At 36.8% G+C, this 27,563-nt stretch overlaps 2 protein-coding genes across 2 annotated transcripts; both read left to right on the top strand.

Moving 5' to 3' along the window:
• The first annotated feature begins 440 nt into the window (after positions 1-440).
• On the top strand, positions 441-2,413 carry LOC122417811 (uncharacterized). Its single transcript, XM_043431615.1, has one exon. It carries the CDS (start codon positions 1,118-1,120, stop codon positions 2,114-2,116), a length of 999 nt encoding a protein of 332 aa, XP_043287550.1. The 5' UTR covers positions 441-1,117; the 3' UTR covers positions 2,117-2,413.
• An 18,832-nt stretch (positions 2,414-21,245) lies between these two features.
• Positions 21,246-22,988, top strand: LOC122417814 (uncharacterized). The gene is made up of 2 exons (XM_043431617.1): positions 21,246-21,880; positions 22,765-22,988. The coding sequence occupies exons 1-2, from the start codon at positions 21,628-21,630 to the stop codon at positions 22,944-22,946; spliced, it is 435 nt and encodes a 144-aa protein (XP_043287552.1). The 5' UTR covers positions 21,246-21,627; the 3' UTR covers positions 22,947-22,988.
• The last annotated feature ends 4,575 nt before the right edge of the window (positions 22,989-27,563 follow it).

Genomic DNA, 27,563 nt, shown 5'->3' with positions numbered 1-27,563 from the left:
TCTGAATCTGGAGTTAGATAGGCTGATATACCCGCAAAATTTTGAGTAACTGCAAAAATCTCTAAAAATGGGTCAAAGTCGCTAGCATGGGTAGAAGAAGATTTTTATTGATTTAGATCGAGTACGCTCCTTTTGTATTTTGATGCGCTGAAACCGAAACCGGGCGTCTATTTAACTCGTACGTCTCTAAAATTTTGCTTCCATGGAAAAAACCGGCTTTATGAATTTCGAGCAGCTCAATGCGAATCCAGTAGCTAGTAGTCGCGATCATACATATTTCGGTCGAAGATTGAAAATAACAAAAAAATAGCAAAAAAACGTCAAAAATAGTTTTTTAAATGTTTTACATGTGCATGATTCATCTTAAATTGTACACAAATAAAAAGATCTATATATTCTGTATGCAATAAACTAGAAACTGGGGAAAATTGTATAAAAAACTTGAATATTAAACTATCGCAGGCATGATTAAAATTCTTTTATGAGGTTTGCTTCGGTATTAAAATAGTAGACTGGAGTGCGAATTGGATACCACATACAGTTTGTGGTCGGTGTAAGACAATGTTAATACGATGGAATAAGTCCAGAAAGCAAGAGTCCTTGCAATTCACAAAACCTACGATACTATCTGCACTGATAGGTCAAGGGAATTGCTATGTTTGTATGACCGACATCACTGGTTTCACGAAAAATTCCAGAAGTAAAATTGTGTATGCCAATGTTTCATCAGTGCAGAAATCAGCAAAAATAGTGGGCGTGGTTTAAATCAGAACTACCGAACCGATGAATGTGGAGCTTTTTGATGAAGAGATAGTCATGGATGTTGCCGAGATCTATCAAGCAGAAAGTTCCGAAGATGACGATTCCCTCTCAGATGGTGAAAGAAAAGCTCCCCAAACCTTCAACCAAGAAGAATTGAATGATCTCATACGAGATTTAGGACTACCGAAGGACGGAGCTGAATACTTGGCAGCAGCATTGAAAAAGAAAAACTTGCTATCGAAAGGAACATCGGCTTATTTTTATCGTGACAGAGAGAAAGAGTTTCGGCAATTCTTCACAAACGACGAAGAGAATTCATTGGTGTTCTGTGTTCTGTTCAGATGTGAAAGGCTTAATGGATAAATTCAAACCTAACATGTACAAAAACGTCGAGTGGAGACTCTTCATTGATTCGTCAAAGAGAAGTCTCAAAGCCGTTCTACTCCACAACGGATACACATATGCTCCTATTCCAATAGCTCACTCGACCAAGCTGAAAGAAAATTACGAAAATTTACAATTGGTATTGGAGAATATAAAGTATTCGGAACATCAATTGCAAATTTGTGGTGATCTTAAAATTGCAACACTGCTTTTAGGTCAACAATCGGGGTTCACAGAAAATCCCTGCTTTTTATGTTTATGGGACAGTAGAGACAGAAAAAAACACTATGTTCAGAAAGGGTGGCCAACAAGAACAAACTTCGATCTAGTCCGTAATAACATCATACGAACATCATTGATCGATCCTTCGAAATATCTGCTACCACCACTCCACATTAAGCTTGGTCTTATAAAGCAGTATGTCAAAGCTCTGGACAAAGATGGCGATTGTTTCCAGTATATGGGAGAAAAGCTTCCCGCGATGAGTAATGCAAAGTTAAAGGAGGGTATATTTGATGGACCACAAATTCGTAGTTTATTTGGCGACGAAAATTTCATTAAAAAAATGAACGATACTGAAAAGGCAGCATGGCAAATTTTCAAAAAAGTTTCTCAGAACTTTTTGGGAAATGAGAAAATTGACAATTACCAGGATTTAGTTGAAGAGTTGTTGGAAAATTTTAGAAACTTAGGTTGCTTGATGAATCTCAAGCTGCACTTTCTACACTCCCACCTCGACTACTTTCCTGAAAACCTTGGAGATCTAAGTGAAGAACAAGGAGAAAGATTTCATCAAGACATCAGCGAAATGGAAAATCGGTATCAGGGAAGGTGGAATATCAATATGATGGCAGATTTTTGCTGGACGCTAAAGAGAGAAAGAGGAAGAGAAGATAGAAATAGGAAGAGAAACCCACTGCATAGGTCGTTTGAAGAGAAAAGAATCCGTTACAAGAGAACGACGGTTTAAGATAGATGAACATTTTTTTATTCTCATATTATTGTGGAAAGTGAAAAAAAAATCAATTAAGCAGAATTGAAAGAACAATCATGCCTGCGATAGTTTTAAATTCAAGTTTTTTATACAATTTTCCTCAGTTTCTAGTTTATTGCATACAGAATATATAGATCTTTTTATTTGTGTACAATTTAAGATGAATCATGCACATGTAAAACATTTAAAAAACTATTTTTGACGTTTTTTTGCTATTTTTTTGTTATTTTCAATCTTCGACCGAAATATGTATGATCGCGACTACTAGCTACTGGATTCGCATTGAGCTGCTCGAAATTCATAAAGCCGGTTTTTTCCATGGAAGCAAAATTTTAGAGACGTACGAGTTAAATAGACGCCCGGTTTCGGTTTCAGCGCATCAAAATACAAAAGGAGCGTACTCGATCTAGATCAATAAAACTCTTCTTCTACCCATGCTAGCGATTTTGACCCATTTTTAGAGATTTTTGCAGTTACTCAAAATTTTGCGGGTATATCAGCCGATCTGACTCCAGATTCAGATTCGGGTGGGGGTCAAAACAGCGAACGATCAAAATAGCGAACAGGCATTCTGTATATTCTATATATGCATATATAGATATACTGGATGTCCTGTTCGCTATTTTGTCGTTCGTTGTTTTGACCCCCACCCGTCAGATTCAGCGCATCAAATTACATAAAAAAACACCCCCGATTAAGGTTGAAGACAACGTTTATCATGCTTTAAACAGCAATTTTCCGTCATTCTTGCGGTTTTTTGAAATTTACTAAAAATTTTGGAAATGTATCAGTTAATCTAGCCTTCGATTCAGAATCAGTGTATCAAATTACATTAAAAACAGCCCCGCGTAAGGTCGAAGACAAATTTTATCATGCTTTTAGCAGCAATTTTCCGCAATTTTAGCAGTTTTTTTGGAATTTACTCAAAATTTTGGGGGTGTATCAGTCAATCTAACCCTCGATTCAGATTCAGCGCGTCAAATTACATGAAAAACACCCCCGCGTAAAGCGAAGAGAACTTTTCTTATGCTCTTAACAGCGATTTTCCGCAATTTTTGCGGTTTTTTGGAATTTACTCAAAATTTTGGAGGTATATTTGCCAATCTGACTCCGGATTCGGATTCAGCGGGCCAAAATACGTAGAGATTGATGAGTCTGGTTCTAGGTACTTACCACTTTTTTTTTGTGTACCGGTGATATCATCAGACCCATATAAAATATTTATGGTAAATAATTTGATGTGAGCCCAAAAACCTATTATCATACCTGCTATTTCAAAATCTAATTACGAGTTTAGGATATGGAACCTACTTTTTCTTTACACCTCGGTCGAAAGTACGCAGTTTTTGCACCAATTTTAGTACCGAAAGTACAACATTTCTGCACTGTCAAAACTGCACGCGCGTCATTTGTCTCAGCGGGAGCAAACAATTTTGTCTGCATTCCGAAAGGTTTGATATAGTTTTATTGACGTGATTTTTTTGACGTTTGACGTTTAAATCGATATTGCCTACACAGTTTTTGAGAAAGACCGTGTCTAGTCGTCTGGAAACCGTATGAATAAGGTTATGTTACCAAAACAGCGCTAAACTGCTACATGACCGGGCGAATAATATGCATTTACTCTTCCAGATGAAATCGATGCGACGACAAAAAATAATGTAATCGAATCAAGTATAGTAGCGGGAAATATTCATAGAGAAATTGTTAACTGCATGTAGCGAAAAATGAAAATGCGTGGAATAAATTTAACAAAACCAGTGACACATTATGAAAGTACACACTTTTTTTTAAACGCATTGTCTGATCGTCCGGTTACCGTATATTTAGCATTAGCCTATTCGTCCGGATTATATATTGCTGCTGAGAACTTTTGTCGTGTGTAATCCGTAGTCCGGACCATCCGGACTTGTAGCAGTTTAGCGCTGTTTTCATAACATAACCTTATTCATACGATTTCCAGACGACTCGACATAGTCTTCTTTAAACTATAATAATTGTATCGTTCGATTATTTATACTTGTTCCGTTATTTATAACCTAAAATATAAAAATGGCACAAGTTTGAACTTTTTATTTAATTATATTTACTGTTTTTTATATTGATGCCTGCCCCCGACCAGCTGGCAAATGTCGGGGCAGGCATCAAAACATCTATCGATAGATGAACATTTCGGAAGAAACGTACTTTCGACCGGCTGTAAAGAAAAATAGTATACACCACACGGGCAGACGTTTGAAAGCCCTGAACTGCGCTTCAAATGCCCTCGGCTTCGCCTCGGGCATTATGACGCGCAGTGCAGGAATTTCAAACTTTCTGCCCTTGTAGTGTAATATACTATTTTCACTACATTACAGAGTTTAATAAAAAAAAGTTGGACCTTTCAACGGAAGATAATTTCAAACGCACTACATTGCAACCAACTCGCTCACGCACTTGATTCGACTAGCTCAATTGTGAGGGTGGTATAAACTATACGCGGCTTAGAATGCTTTTAGACTTCGCGTTAGCGCGCGCTTGAGGAGAAAGGGAGTCGTGAGGAGGCCACACCGAACTTGCATGCACAAATCACAATCTGTTAATTTAAATTTTTTCTTTTTTATACTAACACAGAATGAACTTTCAAACTTACCTCTTAGACGCTGCTCAAACAATTGGACTCGAGGTGTAAAATTCTTCCCCTGGTTTATTCAATCAGCGTGCAAATTACGCAAGTCTGTACAATATATCGATTCTCGCTTCGCTGTGCGCTAATCGCGCGGTATAACAATTTCCTCGTATCGTTGCGCGTGACAATGCCAGGTACAGCCAATCTCCTCTTCTCGGATTACAATAAATCTCGTAGATTTTTCCTAACCAGCGTAACAATAAACTAGGACTCGTTTATCCGACGCTCGAAAACAATTCTCGCTTAACCGGCGCTTTAACTAAACTTCGTCTAACCGACGAAAAAAGCTCTTTAACAAAAATTCGTTTATCCGACGCCACAATTACTTCGTTGACCTGTCTACCCGACGGTATTTCTCCTTCGACTCTCTTTCTTCTGTCGCGTGGTCCTCCTTCCGCATAGATCTCGGGTTAGGAGAAATATTGGAAATCGATGAGTGAGGTCGAAGTGCGTGAACTTGCTGCGCCCTGCGCGTAAAATCACCACATCCCGTCGCTCTTTGCCGAAGTGCTGGTTAACAGCTAGGGCGACGTTTCAAAAGGCGCAGGTTTCGCACGTGTGTAAAAAATATTCAAAGTAGAGGAATTAGATAATGCCGTTTCTTTCGACAATTGTCTGACCATGATCATCCGTTTAGCGCTCTCTTAGTACTTTAACGGCGCAGCAGTGCGTTGTATAAAAAAGGAGTGACTGTTCGTCACAACACACATCCACAAAAATGCACATGGAGATTGTTGGTTTGCAAAACCAATTTCTTAAAGCCAAATTGAGGAGATAAAAAAATTAAGAATATTTTCATGACCGGTAATGTTATTGAAGCGAAAAAATTTAGGGTCAGGTATATTTATAACAAATACTTTCAAAAAGTAAAAAGAGAACGCCAAGTATTAACAGTACGCAGTCTTAATTTTGAATGATTGTTCTATTTTGTCATTGTCAATTAAAAAGTTTGCTTCCTCATCATTGCTAAAATTAAATGAGAGTATAATCATGGTGAGAAAAAAAATTAATTTTATAAATAACACTGGCACAAAAAAAAATTGTCAGTACTTTTGACTGGACCCATCAATTGCTTATGTATTTTGATACGGAGAATCGGAATTCCGGCCCAGTTCAATTCTTATTTTGAGTAAATTAATTTTAAAATTGGTTCAGCCAACTAATTTTGAATAAATTTCAAAAAACCGTTAAAATTTCAAAAAGTTGCATTTTCCATTATTCGGAAGTTTTTTCTGATCTATATGATGAATAAATTTTATGTAATTTAATGCGCTCAGTTCGAATTCAGCGTTATTCCAGCTCGTCCATCTCTAAGCAGCAAGGAAATTGCTAAAAACCGTTAAAAATGTCTTAAGATTCATCAAGCAACCCAAATTTTTTTAATATTCCAAAAACTCGTCTACCAATTTCTGGTAATTCTCACTTTTTTTATTTTCTAAAAAGTTTTGAGATACATTTTCAAAACTTAGCTAAGCAGCTTTTTTAATATCATTCATTGCTCCAAGAAAACTTTCATCTGAAAATAAACTACGAATTTTGGATTCATCGAAGAGGGATCCATACCATCTTTATGTTTAGCTTCACTTTTCACGGGAAACTTTTTTCTCAAATACTGGAAGCAATTGCCATCTTTATTCAAAGCTTTAATATACTGCTTCATAAGACCGAGCTTAATATGTAACGGTGGAAGACGATATTATGATAAATCAATTCATGGTACTCGTATGATGTTTTTACTACCGGGATCGAAGTTCGTTCTCGTTAACCACTCTTTCTGAACGGAGTGTTGTTTCCTGTCCCTACTATGCCATAAATATAAAAAGCAGAGATTTTATGTGAAACCCTTTATCCTAAAAGTATTGTTGCAATTTTCAAATCTCCACAAATTTGCCAGAAATGTTCCGAATACTTTAATGTTTCCACTAAAATCTGCAAATTTTCATAAGTCTCTATCAGTTTGATCAATTGTGCTATTGGAATGAATGCGTATGTATTTACGTTATGGAGTAAAACAGCTTTGAGACTCTTTTTGACGAATCAATAAAAAGTGTCCACTCATCATCTTTGTACGAATTAGGTTTCAATACATCAGCCAAGCCTTTTACATCCTAACATTATAATAAGGAATTCTCTTTATCGTTCGCAAAAAATTGCCGAAACTTTTCCTCTCTATCACGATAGGAATAAGCTGACGTTCCTTTAGCGAACAGATTTTTCTTTCTCAATGCTGCTGGGAAATATTCAGCTCCGTCTTTAGGTATAACTCTAAATCTCGTACGAGATTATTCAATTCTTTTTGGTCGAAGGTTTGCGGAGAATATCTGCCATCATTTGGCAAAAATTCATCGTCAGCTGAACTTTTTCCTTCAAAAACCTCGTCAACTTCCATGACTTCCTCTTCATCGGGAAGCTTCAAATCCATTGATTCAAGAGTTACAATTTCATCCACGGCCTTTTTTTTGTTTTCTGCGAAGGCTGTCACGGTGTTTGCAGTTTCTCTTCGCTCAATCAAGTAAAATTAATTTCAATACACGAATAACATACTGAAATGGCACTACCTTTTTAATCGCGTGAACATCACATTTGAACCCCGCACCACGCGAGTTCGTACTTAGCCGCTCGACGCGACTCTCCATGGCTCGGCGTAAAGGCTATTGCCTTATTAAAGAAAAACTCTTTTCTTTCGTAATTACTTTCATTTTATGTTTTAAATTACACAATCAATCTCATTTTGATACGAGGCGAGATTCAATTAAACAAAACTTATAAAAATTAAGCTTTAAAACAAATTAAAGAGAGTTCAGGTAAAACTTGTCCAGAAAACTCCAATTGCGTGCTGCCTCCAACGGAAATGACCAGTCACGAGCGAGCACTTGGGTCTAGGGGAAATAATGGTCCAAAATGATCATAATTTATAAATTAAACGTTCACTAAAGAAAAACTTGTTTTATTTACACTTGAAGATGCAAAATACAATTTTTGTTCGCTAAAAGCAGTTAATTTTACACAAAGACTATTAGTTTCACAAAAGCGAGGGAAATCAACCTCAAGTTTGTCCAACCACAGCTCGAGCGGGAATTGGAGATCCAATCCCCGAATTTAGAGATCGAACTCTGGTTGGAGATTATTTTTTTAAGCGAATCGAAGTCCAAGTTATTTTTAAAGGGAATTATTATTATTATTCCTTTGTTCAAACGAGTATAAAAGGCCGTGTGGAGCAACCACGGCAGCCCATTCTTAAATCAGCTCTCGCTTCAAGTACAGAGGTAGTGACTCTGGAAAACAAGCTCCAGCAAACCAAACCACCCACAATATTCCAAATCTCACGCCGAGAGGGAGGGGACTAAGCGACTCCGTTCAGGCCAAAGATTCAAGGGTGAGATTCCTTTCCGATCACGCCAAGAGGGAGGGGACTGAGCGATTCCGTTCAGGCCAAAGATTCGAGGGTGATTTCCTATTCATTCAGTTTGAGAGGGAGGGGACCTTGCGATTCCGTGGGGTCTGAAGATTCTCAAACTTGATCCATCTTTCCTATGCTAAAGAGGGAGGGGACCCTGCGATTCCGTGGGGTCTGAAGATTCTTGGCATAGGACCATTTTCAAATTTTCCCTTTTTATTTTGTTGGAAACATTAATCATTTATTTTGAGAGCATAAGCATCCACTATTCTCTTAGAAGCGAGGGCTAATTAAAATAAAAATTAATTTAATTGTCAAGAAAAATTTAATCAATCTCAGTTGATTTGTATCGAGCCAGTCCAACAATAGCCTTTAAAATTGTATAGGAACACAGAATTAATCAGATTGATTAAATTTGAGAATCGAAAAAAAATTAGGAATTAATTTCTGAGCTCACAGACCAGAATTGATAAGAATTAGCAAAAGAGAGCAGAAATAATTAAAACTGGACAAGTTTCTTTACATAAGAGAGCGATACCACGCATAAACTGGACAAATTGATTGAAATTAGGGAGAGATTTTCATTTACACCACAAAACACCAACGATTCGCATCACATTTAATTTTGTACACAAAAGAAACAGTGAATAAACCCAATTATTATATTTTCAAAACACAAATTCTCACTCTTTCGTTCATTTCATGCCTGCTCATAAATTTTAGTAGCTCGAACACACGCGTAGCGGGTGACGTCTAAAAAGCGTACCGTTACAATACCTAAATCAAATCAATAAATTTTTTTTATGCATAGCTACGCTTTTTTACCATTATTAGAGGTTTTTCGCTATTTACTCAACGGTTTGATGATCCAAAGTTAAGTCAACTTAGGATATCGATTTTTGGACATTTCTAATGGTTTTTTGCAATTTACTTAATTTTTAGCGGTAGACGAACTGAGATAACCCTGAATTCAGATTCAGCGCATCAAATTACATAAAAATCATGCATTATATAAAGTAGGTCAGAAAGAAATTTTGAATACTGGGAATTGCAATTTTTTGAAATTTTTATCGGTTTTTAAATTTACTTAAAATCGGTGGGTGTAGGCGTTGAACTGGGCTGAAATTCCGATTTAGCGAGTCGAAATATATAGCTGTTGATGGGTTCGTTCAAAAGTACTGACAACTTTTTTTTGTGTGCCGGTGTAATTTTAATACTTTTTTTTAGATGCCACCGATAATACAAATTTATTTGATTGATTATGACATCATAATACAATATATTAACAATTTGACCTAAGTTTTTTTAATTCAAATATCAATCATTTCGATGGTAGGAAAAGTACTTCGGAAAAAAGTTGTCCACCGGTGAACAGTATAAATCGAAATCTCGTCGGTCGTGTTACGTAGGAACAACTAGCTGGCTGGGTTAAAAATTGGTCGTTCCAACCAGTATGCTTCAATCGAATGCCTTTTTGGACGCTGGACCAGGTGGTCACTTCAACCACAATCCGCTGAACGAAACAACCAGCTTTCGGTCCTAAAATCAGCCGGCATTGTCAGCACGACTGGAGCATGCTAGTTAATCTGACCATGTCGTTCAAAAGAAATCGAAATCCTGTCAAGATTGTATCAGTATAACGTAAGGTGAGCGCCGAATGAGTGCGTCAATCTAGCACCAAAATGTTGCAATTGCAGCGGAGTGAGCACAGGCTGTGAGCTTCGTTTCTCAGGTACGACGCCGCGCAAAGTAGAAGCATTTCCTGACCGTGCATCATACGCCTGAATGCTGTGTAGTATCGACACTGCTTCGCCTGCATGGTCTGGTCTCTGATCGGCCACATAACCTATCAAAAACTGCTCTCACGAATTGTTGTCGCACGAGAGTGCCGAACTCAGTTAAGAACTCTTCATTTTATTTTTGTGGAATTTTAGCACAATTTGGTTATCGCGGAGGTTTCGTTGATTACAAAGCGATGGTTGATAAAATTTTGTTTCTATCCGATCTGGAGGTTTTGTTGACCACCAATTTTATCGACAACCAATTTGTGGGTAACTAGATACATCGTTACAAAAACCCATGAGAATTTGGTTGTTGAAATCAGAAAAAGTCACTTCCAATTCACACCGAATTCCTTTCGTTTTAAATGGCGATAATAACAACGATTCTGTACTACGCGTTACAACTTTCCAATTCATTCAGTTTTTCCTCTGTCAGAATGGAATTAGGAGAATGGGAAATCGGTTTTTAAAATGTTTTCAAGCGAGGTCTTTGGGTGCTATAGGATTATGATATAGGATCATTATATAGGATTTTGATTTTGAGTGGTGTATTTGATTTTTTGTAACGGTTTAAAATAACTTTTAGTACGAAATTTTTCTTTCACATTTTTTGTGATATCATGCGGAAACAGGCGATCATACATCGATGTACTTATCCATATTTTTTTCCCCTAGAGGGGACTTTTATGGTTTTGAAATGATCCTCCGAGAATTACTGGAACAAATGCGTGTAATATTTCGCCATCGTATAGAAAAAATAACCCTTCGTTGGGAAGTAAAGCGACTTTCACCCTATAGTTGGATCGACTGTTTTTGTTTATATGATAACGCGTGACATGCAATGTACTCTATTTGTTTTGTTATTGTCATAGTAACTATTTTATTTCTTTACGTTGTTATTTTTTCTGTTTGAAAAGTGTGCGTATTTCTTTCTTTCAATAAATCAAGTTCTGTTTTTCTATCTTTGTGATCGTACAGTTTTTTTTAATAATAATTTAATATGACAATAGGCTTTGGGCCCAGATCCTGAAAATTAAATATAGTTCGTTGTGAGAATGAGGAAATTTGATCGAGTACGAGATTCACGACCCTTTCTTTTAAGTTTAAAACCAGCTATTGTTGCAATAGTGCAACAATAGACACAATGAATAGTAAGCTCGTGAGTATAGAAAATCTGAAAGGTGTTGAAAATTGGGACACTTGCAAATTTTAGATGAAAATGCACATCGAAGCCGGGGAAGTTCTCAGCAGACATATAGTACCGGTTCTGGGTACCCTAGCGGATTGTATGACCAAGGCATCGGTAAAAAAAGTACAATAACGACCGAAAACAACCGAAAAACGACCAATTTCGGTCGTTTTTGTACTTTTTTCGACCGATGCCTTGGTCGTACAATCCGTTACGGTATTCTGCTAAATCATTGTCACGATGACATCATCACCTGGAACCTTCGTCATTTCTAATGTTCTAGAATGATGACGTCATTGATGACGTAATTTCGAATGTTCCAGAATGATGACGCCATTAATGATGTGATTTCGAATATTCCAGAATGATGACCTCATTTTAAATATTCCAAAATGATGACATCATCTCGATTTGAAAGGCTCTCGAGTTTTGATTCTAAAATTAAAAAAAAATGTGTGCGAGTGTCATAGTAGGAGGTGCAACCTATAAAAGGCGATTTTTTCCCTCACCATCGAATCACTTTATGCTGAACACTTAGGCATTGCGATACCATGAAAAAAGCTAAGTAATGGAAGTCATTTTGGATTTGCAAGGTTTTAAGATGCATGTCAATAAGTTCGTATTGAAACAGCTGGTAGTCATTAAAATTTATCACAATGCGGAAGGTTATGAGGAATTTGGATGCTTTCTAGTTAAGTTTCCATATGAATGAGATAGTTTGCCAACTAAGTATAAGAGTCAGAATAATTGGTGTGAATGTAACCATCACGGTATCCCACAGAATGCCGGTGATATTCTTTATGATGCAATAAAGAATCACAGATATCATAGGAGATTCAAAATTCATCATTAAATAGGGGATTTCTGTTGCCCTGCATTGTGACAATTAGCTGCACCAATGTATCAGTATTACGAGTATCGGAATGGGGTACACGAATACAATTGTGCCTTTGAAAATGTTTGAAGGATTGTTATTAGAAGTACGGTGTTGAGAATTCATCGTTTCCACGATTCTTACGAATCTTCGATACATTAGAAAGTCTCAGCGATGGGCTAAAGTGATAAGCCGGACAAGTACTTTTAACACGTATTTGAATTATTCCAGTCACCTTAGCATAAGTTCTATTCAAGAGACCTAAGAGATTAGCCAATTTTTTTATAGGTTGTGTTTGGACCTACAGGAATTTAGCCCTGAGTTTTCGAACAAATCCGACTTGCACTTTTGCTATAAAAAATTATTGAAAAAAAATCGATTTTTTGAGAAGGTGCTCAGGGAACGCATCTGATCGAAAAACTTAAAACATGAAAGTTGTTCGGCATGACGTCCTTTATAAAAAATATACAAAAATGCGCTATCATTGTTAATTAAGCAGTTAATTGCAAATAAAGACAAAAAATCACAACTTTGCTTTTGCTGCTACAATCGTTTGTTTGTAGAGTTATCGGTTCGAAATTTATCAAGAGACTCGGTAGAGTCTCGGGATAGGTACATTGACAGCCCTGTCGTTTGCTGGCCCGAGGCTCTCGCCGAGACTATATTTTCTCTGAATAAAACGATTCGTGGTGGTGGGGGTAAAAGTGGTATGTAATTTTCTAAAATTGCAGATATCAGGAGATGTTTTGTAAAGCGAAAATTGGTTTGGAAACTAATTTTCAAAATCACTTTCGAATGAGCCCGAATTTAACACGATCAGTAGCGTAATTGCTGAGAAAAAACTTTGCATAGGCTTATTGCATAGGATTATGTAAAAGCTACTAACACATTTAGAAATTTGATGTGTCTGTATTGTAACGAGACGCCACACTGTGTAAGAAGGGAAATAAAAGGCACATCACATCAATAACCGATCGTACGCGATAGCGTTCGGGCAAGTGGCCTCGGCATGCGAGAGAACGGGAGAGCGCGCAAACATTTGTACCATCCCACTTACATTACTTCTGGAGACACCGCACTATTTGATACGCTTCTGTCACCTCATGCGAACCTCCATCTCCCGCTTGGTGACCACTATGCGAACGCCCAACTCAGGTGAGTGGCCGCCCGAAATCAACGATAATAACTCCCCACTTCTCATGAATCCCGGATACACCTCGAGAAATCCCAGTTCCACAATTGCAAATAATCGCGAGATTCCAACAATGGAGGCGAAACAATCATCGTGGTTCAACAGCCAAGCAGTCCACCACTCTCGACGTCATCCCACCCAGAAAACTACCGGCCAGCGGTAGAAGGGATGGTTATGGTCCGTGTCTACATAAGGGTGATTCTATCGCCAAAATGATCTTTTCGACAACAAAATTTTCACCAAAAGGTAATGCTCCAACTTCTCGAGCATTGCTCCAGCCTAATATCCACCTGAGCTCGTGGTAAGGACCCAAGTCTCCTGGAAAGCCCCAGTACTGCACTGGATGCCAGACCTTGAGACTTGGCAATAGAAAGTGACCGTAGGTAGGCCGGTACAAAAGATTCGCAAATTGAGAAATCCACCCTTAACTTTATAGTTACACCGCAAATCGTACAGCGCACCTTTCTACCCTACGTTACGATCTTGCTCTTGTTTACCGCGACACAGCGTACGGAAGCCTCTCTTCCGTCGGATCTTAGCCCCGTAAAAATATTCGAAAATTTAAAATTGTCATTTTTTCAGAGCGAATTCTTAATTCGTCTCTCGTAGTACCAGAGAACTCGGCCTCCTCTCGTCCAGCTTAGCATACAGTACAGCCCACGTCGTGAGAAGAGTGAGAGAGAGAGAGAGAGACAGACAGACAGAGAATCTCCTCTCTTCGTGCCTTGAACCTCCCGCTTCACGGGAGTTTAACAGCTAAAAGACTTAAATCCGAATTCAAAATGCGTCTTCGGGCTCCTCTTCTATCTGTATAAAATCGAAAGCACTCTCTAAATATCTTAATACGCTAATGCGTTCTTTTATTCCATGTAACTTCGTAATTTCTTGAATAAAGAAGCAGTAGAGCATATTTCGGTGTTCGCATTTCATTTCACATCGCCCTTCTCTCTCCCTTGCATGTAGAGCCATGCGGGTCCTGAGCCACAATAATCATAACTAAAATCGTCGAATCTCGCGTCTGTGTGGCATAACGTGTGAGACCTTCGCGAACGAGAGATAAGGTAAGAACGTGTGTGAGTGACTCCGAGCCACTCGCACACCAACGCGGGACGCCCGTGTGTCGATCAACAGGTTTGCTCATTTATAATCCTGTTCTTCTCATAAGCGCTCTCGGATCTCGAACTCCGTAGTTAATAATTGAGCTGATAAAATACTACGAAGCCTTCTATCAAGTAATACTCAACAAGTAATACTTCCTATCAAGTAATACTCCACATTCAAGGTAAGAACTCCACTCTTTGAGACTTTATTTAAATTGTGATTCTTTTGCCTCGTATTTTTTGTGCCTCTAGCAGCGATCTCTTTCTCGCATTCACTGAATGCCTATGATGAAGGGTCGATCTCGTACACATGAAAGTACTTCTGCTCCCTGGAACATTTACTACGACCAGTGAAAATCGAGACAGGAGCTGACTGCCGATTAAAATGATTCCAATCAAGCAAAATCTTAGAGTTCAGAGTCCATCTCACTCTCATTTGTTGTTTCGTAATCCTCCTCCTCCCCCTCCCCCCCCGGGACTGAGCTGCCCGATTGACACACGTGGCAATAACGAAACGTTTCAGTATTAGGCCAGGAAACGGAGCTCTAAATTCCTCAGACTGTGATTCATTTCTAATCTGAAAGCCGTCAGTGCCATCACACGCGTAATGGTCCCCAAACTTAACTGAATAATTGTGGACAAAAAATTATGATCTTATTATTTGTTATCAACAAATTAGTGAAAGAAAACGCATTTTTTTTGGTTTTTCGCTTATAAAACGAAAACCAATGGAGCTATGAGAAAGCAAACAATAGACGAAATGTAGAGAACAAAAATACGAAGAGAATGAGCCCTGAAACGACCCGATCGATTAACAATTAACGGAGAAAATTTAAAAAAAACATTAAAAAGTAGCGTTTTTTCAAAAATTTCTTTCGTCGCTAATCTTAAAGATGAATCATTTTTTTTTGTACGATTGTAGGTTTTGATAGATACTTCCTTTGTGAAAAATCCAGGCCCTGTCGGATAATTAGTTTATTAGTTATAACACTCAGAAGTCTCAAGAGCGAATTGTTTCTTCACTCTGACTTTGCTGAAATTCAAATACCGCAAATCGTTTAACGTGAAGGAGTTAGAGTTTTCTATCAATTTCCTTTCAGCTTTGTTCGCATACATTCCTCGGATTAGCTCAGATGCATTGCGAGCTATCATGTCGCAGTTGGCGTTTTTAACAGTACATTATCAAGAGACTCGGTAGAGTCTCGGGACAAGTACATTGACAGCCCTGTCGTCTGCTGGCCCGAGGGTCTCGCCGAGACTATATTATCTCTGAATAAAGTAAATTTCAGTGGTGGGGGTAAAATTGACATGTCATTTTCTTGAATTGTGAAGCTCAGGAGTTATGTCGCAATTTGAAAATTGAACTTTCAGCTAATTAAGAAATTCTCTTTCGATTGCGCCCAAAATCAATACGATCGGTGGCGTAATTGCTGAGAAAAAACTTTGCACGGGCTCAATATTATGCAAAAGTTACTAACACATCTATGGATTCACTGTGTCAGCTATAACCCATTTCTATGGAAGCTCGGGTCCCGGGACCCCGGCTACAGAAATAATGAGTTGTGATTGGTCAGGACACTTGCTGTACCGTTCCAGCGGAATACAGTTTATGAATATAAAGGCTATCAGTCAGCCGTCAGTTATTGATGTTATAACAAACGGATTTTCGACATTACGAAGTGCGGGGTGACAAAAAAATATTTTTCATATAATAAAGTGTTAAATATGTATTTATTTTATTAAAAATAGTGGTATGTGGTGTCATACAGTATTACGAAAACCAGACATATAGTGACTTTGACGTGATGTAGCGACTCGGTGTGCCCGGCGCGTCCGTGGGGACGTTCAGGCCCGAATCCAACACAAATCGTGTACCGTCGAGGAGTTTCCATGTAATTAAGGAATGGTTAGGTCGGTAGAGAAGATCCCTACGCAGTGCGTAGCGGTCGAAAAGAATGGGATCGTTGCGTTTCGTCTCCGGTACGGTCACAGACTCATCAGTAGGGCTGAGTGACTCGTACCGTGCCCTAGACGCGCTGTGGATGTCGAGGCGCAGAGCGATGTGTGTTATATTGAAACGCAGACCTAACCTTCTGCTTACGAGAAACTGTTCGACGGATTTAGCCGCGTAGTGGCGGTGATGAGAAGCTTCGGGAGCCCACAGTGATTTATAGTACATCGCCATCTGTCAGTTTTTGATGGCATGAGAAAATTAATAGCAACAGCGATCTGAATGATAAAATTTCGGAGAAATAGTGCGAGCTGTATGAATTCGATTCAAAATTCTTATATGACTATAAAAAAAAAATGTTATGTAAGTTTTGTGAAAACCATGTGGGTTAGTTTACGCTCATCGCAATCGGTTCGCGAGTGTTTGTTATATAGAACATACCTAGGAAAAAAAAGGTTGGGACAAGTACATTGAAGGTCTCTCGTTTGCTGATAATTCCATCCATAAAAAAAACTTGAAAAAATTTTTTTTTTTAATTGTAAAAAAAATTATTTTACAAAAAAAAATACAGAACAATTCGAAAAAAAATTTTCAAATCTTGAAAAAACATTATCTTTGAAAATAACTAATCTATATCTATTATTTAAAGTGTCAAAAGAATCAAATAACAAGTAAAAAATAAAAAACCGAAAAATCATGCTTGAAATCATTTTGGAAACCGATGCCTCATTCTTCTTATTTGATTCGAACAACTAAATCAATTGAAAAAATTCCATCTAATTTACGTGCAGCATTAAAATTTATGATATCAATCGGTGGACAAGTATTTTATTAGTAACTCTAAATTTTGCTAAGAAGCTTTTAAATCGAAAAAAATGACATGAAAGCTAGTCATTTGTTACTCTATGGTGGCAGAGACTTATAAGAAAATCGATTCTTCTCAGACTTTCAGGATCCTCTGGTATTATTCACAAAATTCGACGTCGATTGGATCGATACAAATTATGTTTAAATATGTGTTAAAAGTACTTGTCCGGCCCATCACTATTCATTCAATAAAAAATCAATCATAAAAAAACGAAATTGTACGGCATAATCTGGTTAAAAATTTGTTGAAGTGCTATTCATTATTAATTTAATGTTCTTAATAATAATATAAGTTAGTTCTTATTCCGAATGGAATTCGTTCGCTGGAAGAATAAGTGGGAAGTAAAAATTGCCGTTATTGAATATAAACTGGAGAGTTATTTTGGAAGCTAAAACATATGTATTATGTACAATTTTTTTCATTTATCGATGCACAATAATATCCCTTGTATATTGCGAAATAATTTGTTTCCGTTTTTTATTAAATTAGTGCAATTAAGCAACAATTACTTGAATATAATTCTCTCAATTCCCTCTGCATGAATACTTGTGACTCATCAGTTCTAGACAAGCACTGATTTTTATTTGGATAAACAATTTGAACGAAAAGTGATGGGCGGGACAAGTACTTTTAACACATATTTAAACATAATTTGTATCGATCCAATCGACGTCGAATTTTGTGAATAATACCAGAGGATCCTGAAAGTCTGAGAAGAATCGATTTTCTTATAAGTCTCTGGCACCATAGAGTAACAAATGACTAGCTTTCATGTGATTTTTTTGGATTTAAAAGCTTCTTAGAAGAATTTAATAATGTCAAAATTTGGAGTTACTAATAAAATACTTGTCCACCGATTGATATCATAAATTTTAATGCTGCACGTAAATTAGATGGAATTTTTTCAATTGATTTAGTTGTTCGAATCAAATAAGAAGAATGAGGCATCGGTTTCCAAAATGATTTCAAGCATGATTTTTCGGTTTTTTATTTTTTACTTGTTATTTGATTCTTTTGACACTTTAAATAATAGATATAGATTAGTTATTTTCAAAGATAATGTTTTTTCAAGATTTGAAAATTTTTTTTCGAATTGTTCTGTATTTTTTTTTGCAAAATAATTTTTTTTACAATTAAAAAAAAAAAATTTTTCAAGTTTTTTTTATGGATGGAATTATCAGCAAACGAGGGACCTTCAATATACTTGTCTCAACCTTTTTTTTCCTAGGAGAAGTTTATGGTTTGATATCACGTCTTTTTTCTCGAAAGTTCCTTATTTATGTTCAGATGACTATAGGATTTTAGTTTCAATTTCTATAAATTATTTATGATTTTCGGCTTATAACGTTGGTTTTCACGAAAAAAGATCTATTTTTCGTCAAAATTGTACTGGAAATATTTCGTCACAGGTCTATCCTTGGACTTTGGCGATTTTTTTCCTTATACTTTAATATGTTATGCTTATTGGCAACCCAAGAGCATGCCGAAATACGTGTTGCGGGCTGAGATATGATTTTCGGCTTATAACGTTAGAAAGTTAGAAAAAAGAAAGGAAAAGAGGAAAGATTGATCAAATTCAAGACACAACAAATCCAACAGAATTGTCCATTTTTAAATGTCGCTTTTGCATTCTGAATCTAGATATTTTCGTGTCATCCAAAACGTGCCCCCGATGAAATATATTTCCAAAGTATGCCAGTGGCCGAAAAAAGGCACCCGGAAACATTTATTATGTCAGAACTCAAAGAAGCAAAAAAAATTGAGCGTACTTAATTCAACAGAGCAACAGAATTCAAAAACGTTTAAGGTACCTTCATTGGTTTTGGAGAAAAACAATTTCAGGAGAATTTAGAAATGAATTCAGAAATGTAAAAATTCAGAATAGAATAGAAAAATGAAAATTAAGAAATTCAGAAAAATTGAAGACCTTTGTGATGAATTTTCCAGATTACATGCTACGATTGGAGTAAATAATTTGAATGTTTGGCACAAATGCTGCGACACAAAAATATGAAAGTTTGAAGGTATTCGCTCCATACCGCAGTAATACAAACTTCAATACTATTTGAAAAGAAACACTTTAAAACTTGCTCAACTAAGTTCCATTACATATTACCATAATCAAAGATAGGGAGTGATACTTGGCACATATTTATCCACAGAAATTTCAAAGTTCGCAGGTATCTGCTGCGATTCAATGTATCTGCGCAATTAGTTTGGAAGACAGCAATTTCAAATCCATCCATAAATGAGCAATTGAAGACTTTTCTAATGAATTTTTCACTTCATATTTATGTTACGGTGAGCGTCAAAAAGTAAAATGAATGGCACAGTATATAAATTTTATAGTTTGCAGATTTTTGCTGTATTTCAATGATCCAAATCTATAGTATTATAGTGAAAAGTTGTTAAAAGTCATGATGTTACATTAAAATGACATAGCGCACATAATATTCAGAAATTCTGTAGGTTTCCATGATGTTGGCAGGTATTATACTTAATCGCATCCAAAACTGAGCAACTGTAGACTTATCGTAATGAATCTTTTCACTAATAATTCCACATTTGCAGTTTGTAGAATAGGAATACTTAACATACACGTCATTTCATAAGTATTGTTGTCAAAATTTGTGTTTGCCTACCGCATTCCGAAGATACGACTTTTCATATTATCAGCAAAAAAAGCATCCAAAGACTTTTTGGAACAAGTTTCAAAATTTATTACTCGACAGACCAGGTGGAAAAAGAATAACTACACTTATATCAAGACCAGAAACTGTTTTGAGAATCTGATGTACAAAATGTGCGTTTGATGATCATAGCTGGAAACCTCTTGAATCACGTTATCACAATCAGCATGAAGAAATAGTAGAAAATCATAGGACACATATTAGGCAACCAATTAATATTATGTATCAATCTGCTGCAAACCGATGGAGTCAAAACAAGGATCGGAAAGAGCAGAGCCAAACTGAATAGGAAGCAAAATATGGGAATATTCAAAAATAATGATGACAGAAGAAATAAATTAGAAAACATTTATTCAATTGAAGTTTCTAACATCATACTAACAGTTCCGTGTGTTTTTGTTTTATTAATTATTTATCAACCATGTCATTTCAGATCAAAAAGAAAATTTGAGATTATAGGTTGACGCACGTTTTTCCTCACAACTTTGAACTTTTAGAACTCTTTTCGATTAACTGATTTGACTTATCAAGTTTATATTATTTACCAACTATGCGAACGTTCGTTACATTTGTCGCGCCTTCGTAACGTCAAACGCCGGCTGATTCGTTACCACACAACTATCAAAACGAACTCGTATACATAATCTAATTACACACATTACATATAACCACGTTATAACTGACGATATATTTACACTGGACAATATCCTTCGCACACTGGTTCAATTGAAGGAATTAATACTTATTTCCAATCGAACGAAATAATAAAATCTGCATCACCCAAAAACACACGGATCACAGACTACATTTGCGCGGCCGCTTTTATACCGGTTTAATTCACTAAAAGACCGGTTTTCTTAATATTATGACACCACATCACTATTTTTACTAAAATAATAAATATTATGCATTCTACTAAACAACAAACATTTTTTAAAATTAAATTTAGACCGCACTTTGTTATGTCGAAACTACGTTTGTTCATGATGCTATCAAAAACTGACAGATGGTTGTACATATATACGTTGACGAAGTCTGAGCGTGGTTACGTTCGTTCATGGAGTGTGACCGTGGATACGTTTAGGAGTTCAAACGTGGTCTGTCAGATGGAGTGAGCCAATCAGAATGCGTTGAGATACACCTCCGTTAACTTGGCCCCCTTATTTAATTATTTTAAACTTTCGTTAACCCAAATCGTTTGAGAATCGTTAGAGAGAGTGTGAGAGAAAAAAAAAATTGTTTGAGAGTAATTATTTTTTTGGCAAAAATGATTTTATTTTTTAGCGTGAAGCTGGCCCCCATTTTTTTTATCTCCTAGAATAATGGACTTGGACGTTTCATTTTTTTTTTAATCGCTTGAAAATCGTTTGAGAGAGATTGAGAGTGAAAGAAAATCGTTCGAGAGTTAATATTTTAATTGATATTAAATTATTTATAATTAGTTGATTTAACCTAGGGTCCCTAGAACGACGCACTTCCGGTGTGCGCAGTGAGTGTGCGCAGTGCAGTGCAAGAAAAAAATTTCATGCTGCAGAACGCAGATATCGGCAACGAATATTTCCATCTAAAATGGATGAAAATACAGACTACAGACCCGGGAATAGTCGTTTTTCATAAACTTTTCAAATTCAATTTCAATATTTTTACGCAGTTCCTGACTCGATCTGACTAAGAATGCAGCAAGTGCATTTGCGTGTAAGACATCTGCGTCCCAGCGTGCTCGCCGCAATTTTAGCTCCCCACGCCAGGAAAGCCGAGTGGTACCGAATTAATCATCATGCCTTTCGTTGCGAATATTCTCCGAGCTACGCTGGCAATTCATGAGTTGCCTAAAGACTATACAGGTCTTTTTTTAGGATGTAGCAACACCGATTGCCCTTCCAACAAAGCTCTCTTGAATGAGTGTTGTGACAATCCGTGCGTTGTAAAAATTCATGCATTGGACAACTCGAATTCTCGACTCGATTTACAATCATGTGCTTCTGATCCACCTGGATACATCGGTGATATCGATTCTGGCTGTACACCAGGTGAAAAACAAAACATTTAATAAATTGATTGGCTTTGCGCTCATGAACTTGGATTAGTCGAAAGAACTAGACTTTTTGTTAGGAGGCAAGAGCAAAGTTTGTAGAGTAATATTTTTATTCAATGATGAATTGGTGTTTTTTATGCCTCGAGCGGCTCTTGATAGTTACAAAAAGTTTAGAAAATCGTTGGATATGAAAGAAGATGATAAAAATGATGATAAAGTGGTGTATCTCATGTTGGGTGGCAGCCGCATGTTGGAAGAGGAGGTTATATCAATCATTCATATCGTTTGGGTCGGAGCTAAACAGTAGATTATTAGACGTGACATGGAAGTAGACAGTCTCTCAGTGAATAAGCACGAAAATCTTTCAACCTGTGTTGTTTCGCTAACCCAATCAATTTTGTCCCCCCAGTCTCCCAGTTTCCTCTCTCACTCTCTCTTTTGCTCTTTGCGCGTATATACGTGCAATATTGAATTTGTCTATAAAATTGCCACGAAACTCGAAGTTTTTCTCAAATAAATTAAATTACAAAGACCATTTGCAATTTAATGTAAAAGCACAGTTTATTGTATTCAATTAACTTTTAAACTTGAGTAATTGGTAGGAAGAAAAAATAATTGCATTGCATTCAAGAAAAATTCATCACTGTCCTCTATGTGATTCCCTCATATAAACGAAGGGGTTATCAAGCATTAGAAGATATAGAAACAATGACAAATAGTAGACAAACTAATTGGCGGTGTATGTAACTTTTTATAGAAAAATAACTTTTGCGGCGAATAAAAAGTTCTGTTCCCATAAGATAATTTGGAGTTGAGTGGCAGAAAAAAAACATGCGCAAATTTGGAAACAGAGTTAATTGTATGAATTTGGTTTTACAGGTGTGAGAAGAAGCTTGTTACTGCTGAGGTTTGTGGACAACACATTCAATGGTAGTTATACAATGACGATAGGTGTTGACATCAAAATAAGCACTACAGAGATTGACGGACAGGATGGGATCCTGCTGAAAAATGCTTTAACCACAAACGACATGAACATGAGCTCGATGTCAATAAATTGAGGCAAACGTTGGAGGAAGTGCTAAATCAACTCAAACGAAAAGTACATATTTTTTCTTTTTCATACTCTTTGATTAAAGTAATTTACGCCTTGTGGTTGGTAGAAATCTTGCTGCATGGATTCTCTTAGTCATTGCAACGCGTAATTTTTCTTTTCTCAAAATATCGAGTGTCTCTGAGAACAGCGAGTGTTACATGTTCAGTTATGCCTCTCGCACTCATCGAATTGACAAATCGTTTTACGAAGCTTGCGCCCAAACAAAAAAATCAATATTCAACCTGACTCTTGGCAAATCCTTAGAATTGTTTTTTTCCTCTTATATTACATGCAATGCTTTCTAGGAAAAGAATATTGTTAGAGTTCTCGCGCTATCAAATGCTGCTATGGAACAGTACGAAAAAAATATGATTTAAATTTGTATACATCTTGTCGATATCTTGGCAATTCATCGAATACCAAATAGAGCCCTAATGTCATCACCCCGAAGTACGTCAATGAGCATGGACGTACAAGAAGTTGAGGAGCCCCAACCTCTTCACGTTCTCGTGAAGGAAAAATTATAATGGATTATTACAGTAACTTTTGAGTCTGTGGCGGCTCATGCAGAATTTCATAACCGCTTACTGTTCAGTAACTCAGAATGGGTAATAAAAAATTTCATTTATCAGGAATATATAAAAAAAAACTTGATACAATTTTTTGATGGGTTGTAATGGAGTTTAAGGAAAAGAAATTGAAGAATTAATTATTGTCAAAAAAATATGTCGGAAGATTTTGGATAATATTAATTTCTGAAATTTTTGAAAGGCGAGTTCTGGTAGTATTAATAACTGTTTGAAAAAAAATAATATCCCAAATAACTGTTTACAGGATTAGATGGAGTATTGGAGATTAGGCAGCAAAGATGGTTCCAAAGGATTTACATTTCATGTGAAGATAAACGATTGTAAAACAACAATTCCATCAGGCAATGAGAATCAAGTGGCAAATGCAACGTAGCCGAAGACGAACTTAGCTCATGAAGGGACGAAAATGCTGTAGTTCGATTCGACTACTAGGCGTTGATCAGTGATGTACTTGAGAACATGAATAGAATGAAGGATGATCTCCACAGAATATAGATTCACAGTATTGTAGAAGTAAGTTCATTAGCGTTGTGCAACTTTTTTCACAAACGATATTCAGTTACAAATGTTTGTTTTTCAACTGTACTAATGAGGAAATACGTTAAAAGGTCTTTAGATTTAGCAAACAAATACAAATGCTTCGAAAACATTTTTTAATTTTGAATTTGAATTCCTTATAACTTCCTTAGGAAATCATGTTCCCTAATTTGATGTGCGTTTTTTTGCTTACCTGTAGAGTTTCTGTCTAGTGCATCGTTTGTGAGATGCCTGTCGCACCAGCTTTGGTAATATCAATAAAATCAAGTCTACTAGAAAGACACGCATTCCAGCTTTATTGTCTCTGGTTCATGGGCATGAAACAGTCAATACGTGGACTAATTAAAGGAAAGTAAGTGCCTCAATAAGACATTATCATCAAGCTCCTCATGAACCAATTGATAGCATACTTTTGCTCTATTACGCTTTACACAATGCTTCGACATGGATGAAAAAGAGGTTGGGAATTGTTGTGGGACCAGGGACGAAAGACGAATTGTAAGGAAGAAATAAAAATGACGGTCGATGAATCTTTTGTTATAAGATTCCTCGTATAAACGAGGATGTGTATCATAAGATACACAACATATAAATGTTAAGGTGCTTTAAATTGGTCGTCATCGATTTTCACTAAATGTTTTCCACGAAAACGACATTATGTACCTTCTATTGTCTATACAATTCATTAAAGGCCAAAAAATGTAATTGATAGTTGTCACCATGTCAATTTATTAAATATCGCAGTCGAAAGTACAAATATTTTTTTTCTGTTTTTTAAACGATTTTAGAAAAATGAGTTTTATCAAACTCACCTTCTCTTAATACCAAATAATTTTTTCGCATTTCGTTCGTTTTTTGCGAATCGGAGCATCAATCTTCAAAAATCGATCAGTTCGTTGACTTATACGGAATCCTAAATTCGCATGCGTTTGCAATTATGTATTCGACAATAAATTTGAATAATTTCATAATGAGCCGTAGTTGACTTCAGTCTTTTTTATCTTAATTCCCAAAAACTAAAAAAACATAGTAAGTGCATTAATAGCAATAGCAGCCGAAATTCGACGAACTGTTTCCTCCTCACGAAATCGTCTATGAACGCGATGCAATCTCTCAGAAACATAAATACCCAGGCAAGTCAAAACTTCTTCCTGTGCAATTTTCGAAAACGTTGATCGCGTGTCTATGTAATCGGCGTTGATCGGCAAATGAATGTACCGCTCTGGTATCCAACGTTTGATTCGGGCATAAAGGGCCGGCACGCAATCCTTCCCTTCGGCTGGCTGCGGCTCGGTTAACAACCACGACGAAGCCAATGAAACTTTGGTTCTACATTAACCACAAATATTTTCCAAATAAATTAGTCGAAATCTCGTTTAATTAATGTATTATTTAATCAAGAGAATAAAGATTGAATCGAAATTTTTAAGTACGTTCATCAAATGAAAAAATTGAAAACAGAAATTAATTGATTTGACTTACAAATATTTAAATCGAAATAGTATATATTTATCTACAATAATTCTCGAGTTACCAAAATTGTTTTGCGGACGAATTACACTTCCGTCGGAATATAAATGATTAGATGTGGCTCGATTTCTGTTTTCGCCGGTTTATTAATTTTAGCTCTTTGTAAATCGTCGTACAGTTCCCATTTTGTTGTATTTCGGAGGCAGTACGCAGTAAAATGGTTTGGTTCGTACGCAACTATACCAATCAGTCTGAAATACATCAAAATTAAATTAAGTGGGATAAAATCATGTTAGGGATAATATCATTTTTATAACAAAATCTCTTACCGGTATTGCACCTGATTTCCGTTGCAATCCGGAATTTGAATAAATTTCGGAATATTGGTCAGCTTGCATCTTATTCCACGCGGGTCTCCTAAATTCGCACGAACATCGCTTTCAATAAAAACGTGAATCCCCATTCGATTCGAAGTATTGATTATTCCACAGCAATTCTCATCAGGACATTTTTTCGAAAGTTGCGGGCAAATTTTAAGAGCTGCTCCCAAGACGCCGAACCCACTTTTTTTTATGGTGTTATGATTCGGTGAAATCGACACCAATGACTGCTCTTGACTATAGGAATTTGAGTTTTCGGAACATTCGTTGCACCGGTTGCACCGTTCGATCATGCGCACACTCGGTTCGCACGCCATAGCTTTTTTGACTAAGTTGTCAATACTGTCAAATGCACTCACGGTGTACGAGATAATTTTTTTTTCGGTTTGAACTTTCGGTGTTGCCGCGTACCACTGCAAAAGAAGTCGTGCTCGGTCGACATACGTATTTTTAGTTATACCAGTTGTTAATATTTGTGAAACGAAGGAAAGTGTTGTATTCTCTGAGTTCCGGATCGACGATGCATAAGTGGAATGATCTACGGCTCCGCAGATTAAAATTTGCACCAATGAATCAAATCCACAGGTGGATTCGACGAAGTAACATTTGCCGTCTGTTTTCACCGGCTGTTGAATCTTCGAGCCATTTTCCAAAAAAAAAGTTTTGTTCCGACGTCTAGTGATAGATTTGTGATCGATTTGGCTATTGACATATTTAATTTCCGGGAACATTGTGAAATATGTGCCTTTTTGTTTTTCGTCATTTGCGTTAGTTGCTTGCACTTCTGGATTCTCTGTTTTGGATGTATCTAAAGAGTCCACGTCGATCTTGCTGTAAGAGTGATCCCACTTATCTATCACTTCTTCAATGTGATTCAGTTCTTCATCGTTGTCGTCACCGGCGATCACTTCACTTTTCGATGCCTTTCCTCTCCAATCCTCATAGGTCATCAAATCAGAGTCATTGAAACTGTTGACTGGATCTTGAGAGTCAACCTCCGAAAAGGTGGAGACGTTCTGAATAGCCATGTCCGCTGATACCTGTGACTTGTTTTGATATTTCTGGGTGTTTGCAACAAAGAGAAGCGTTCCACCAATAATATCCCTTATGTGAGTAACAATGAAACTGTCTACCCGCTGTGGTCCGCTGGGGAATACTCTTGTTTTTAAGTCACTGAAGTGGCTTTCAACATAAGCCGACGATGCATGTTTCTTTCCGCGTTCAGGCATTGCAACATTTGTCCAAATGGGGAAAAGAACTGCAATTTTTTTCAATGATGTTACGAAACTAGGCAAATAGAAGACATTCATCTCGGTGCCTACTTTTGTTGCATTTGTGGCTATCGTCAATAGTTTTTCAATCCATGTTGTAATGCTTTCAGTTTCTTCGGGATCAGATTTATCACCTGGAAATTCTTCAACATCTTCATTCAACTCAACATAATTGGTTTTCTCAGGAGCATATGGTTCTTCAAGTTTCTTGAGATCCATCCTATTTCCAATTAAATCCTCAAGGCAGTTCCTGATGGCCAATACACTCATCAAATCGGCTGCTGTAGGCTCATCATTCTTGATCGGAATGTTGATTAATGAGTCAGAGAACTTT

This window comes from Venturia canescens, chromosome 11 (assembly GCF_019457755.1).
Source record: "Venturia canescens isolate UGA chromosome 11, ASM1945775v1, whole genome shotgun sequence".
Lineage (NCBI taxonomy): Eukaryota > Metazoa > Arthropoda > Insecta > Hymenoptera > Ichneumonidae > Venturia > Venturia canescens.
This window is presented reverse-complemented; position numbering and strand designations above follow the sequence as displayed.

Coding starts and splice junctions, on each gene's coding strand:
- LOC122417811 (XM_043431615.1), top strand. CDS start 1,118: ATGGATAAATTCAAACCTAACATGTACAAAAACGTCGAGTGGAGACTC.
- LOC122417814 (XM_043431617.1), top strand. CDS start 21,628: ATGCCTTTCGTTGCGAATATTCTCCGAGCTACGCTGGCAATTCATGAG. Junction 21,881..22,764: donor CGATTCTGGCTGTACACCAG/GTGAAAAACAAA, acceptor TTGGTTTTACAG/GTGTGAGAAGAAGCTTGTTA.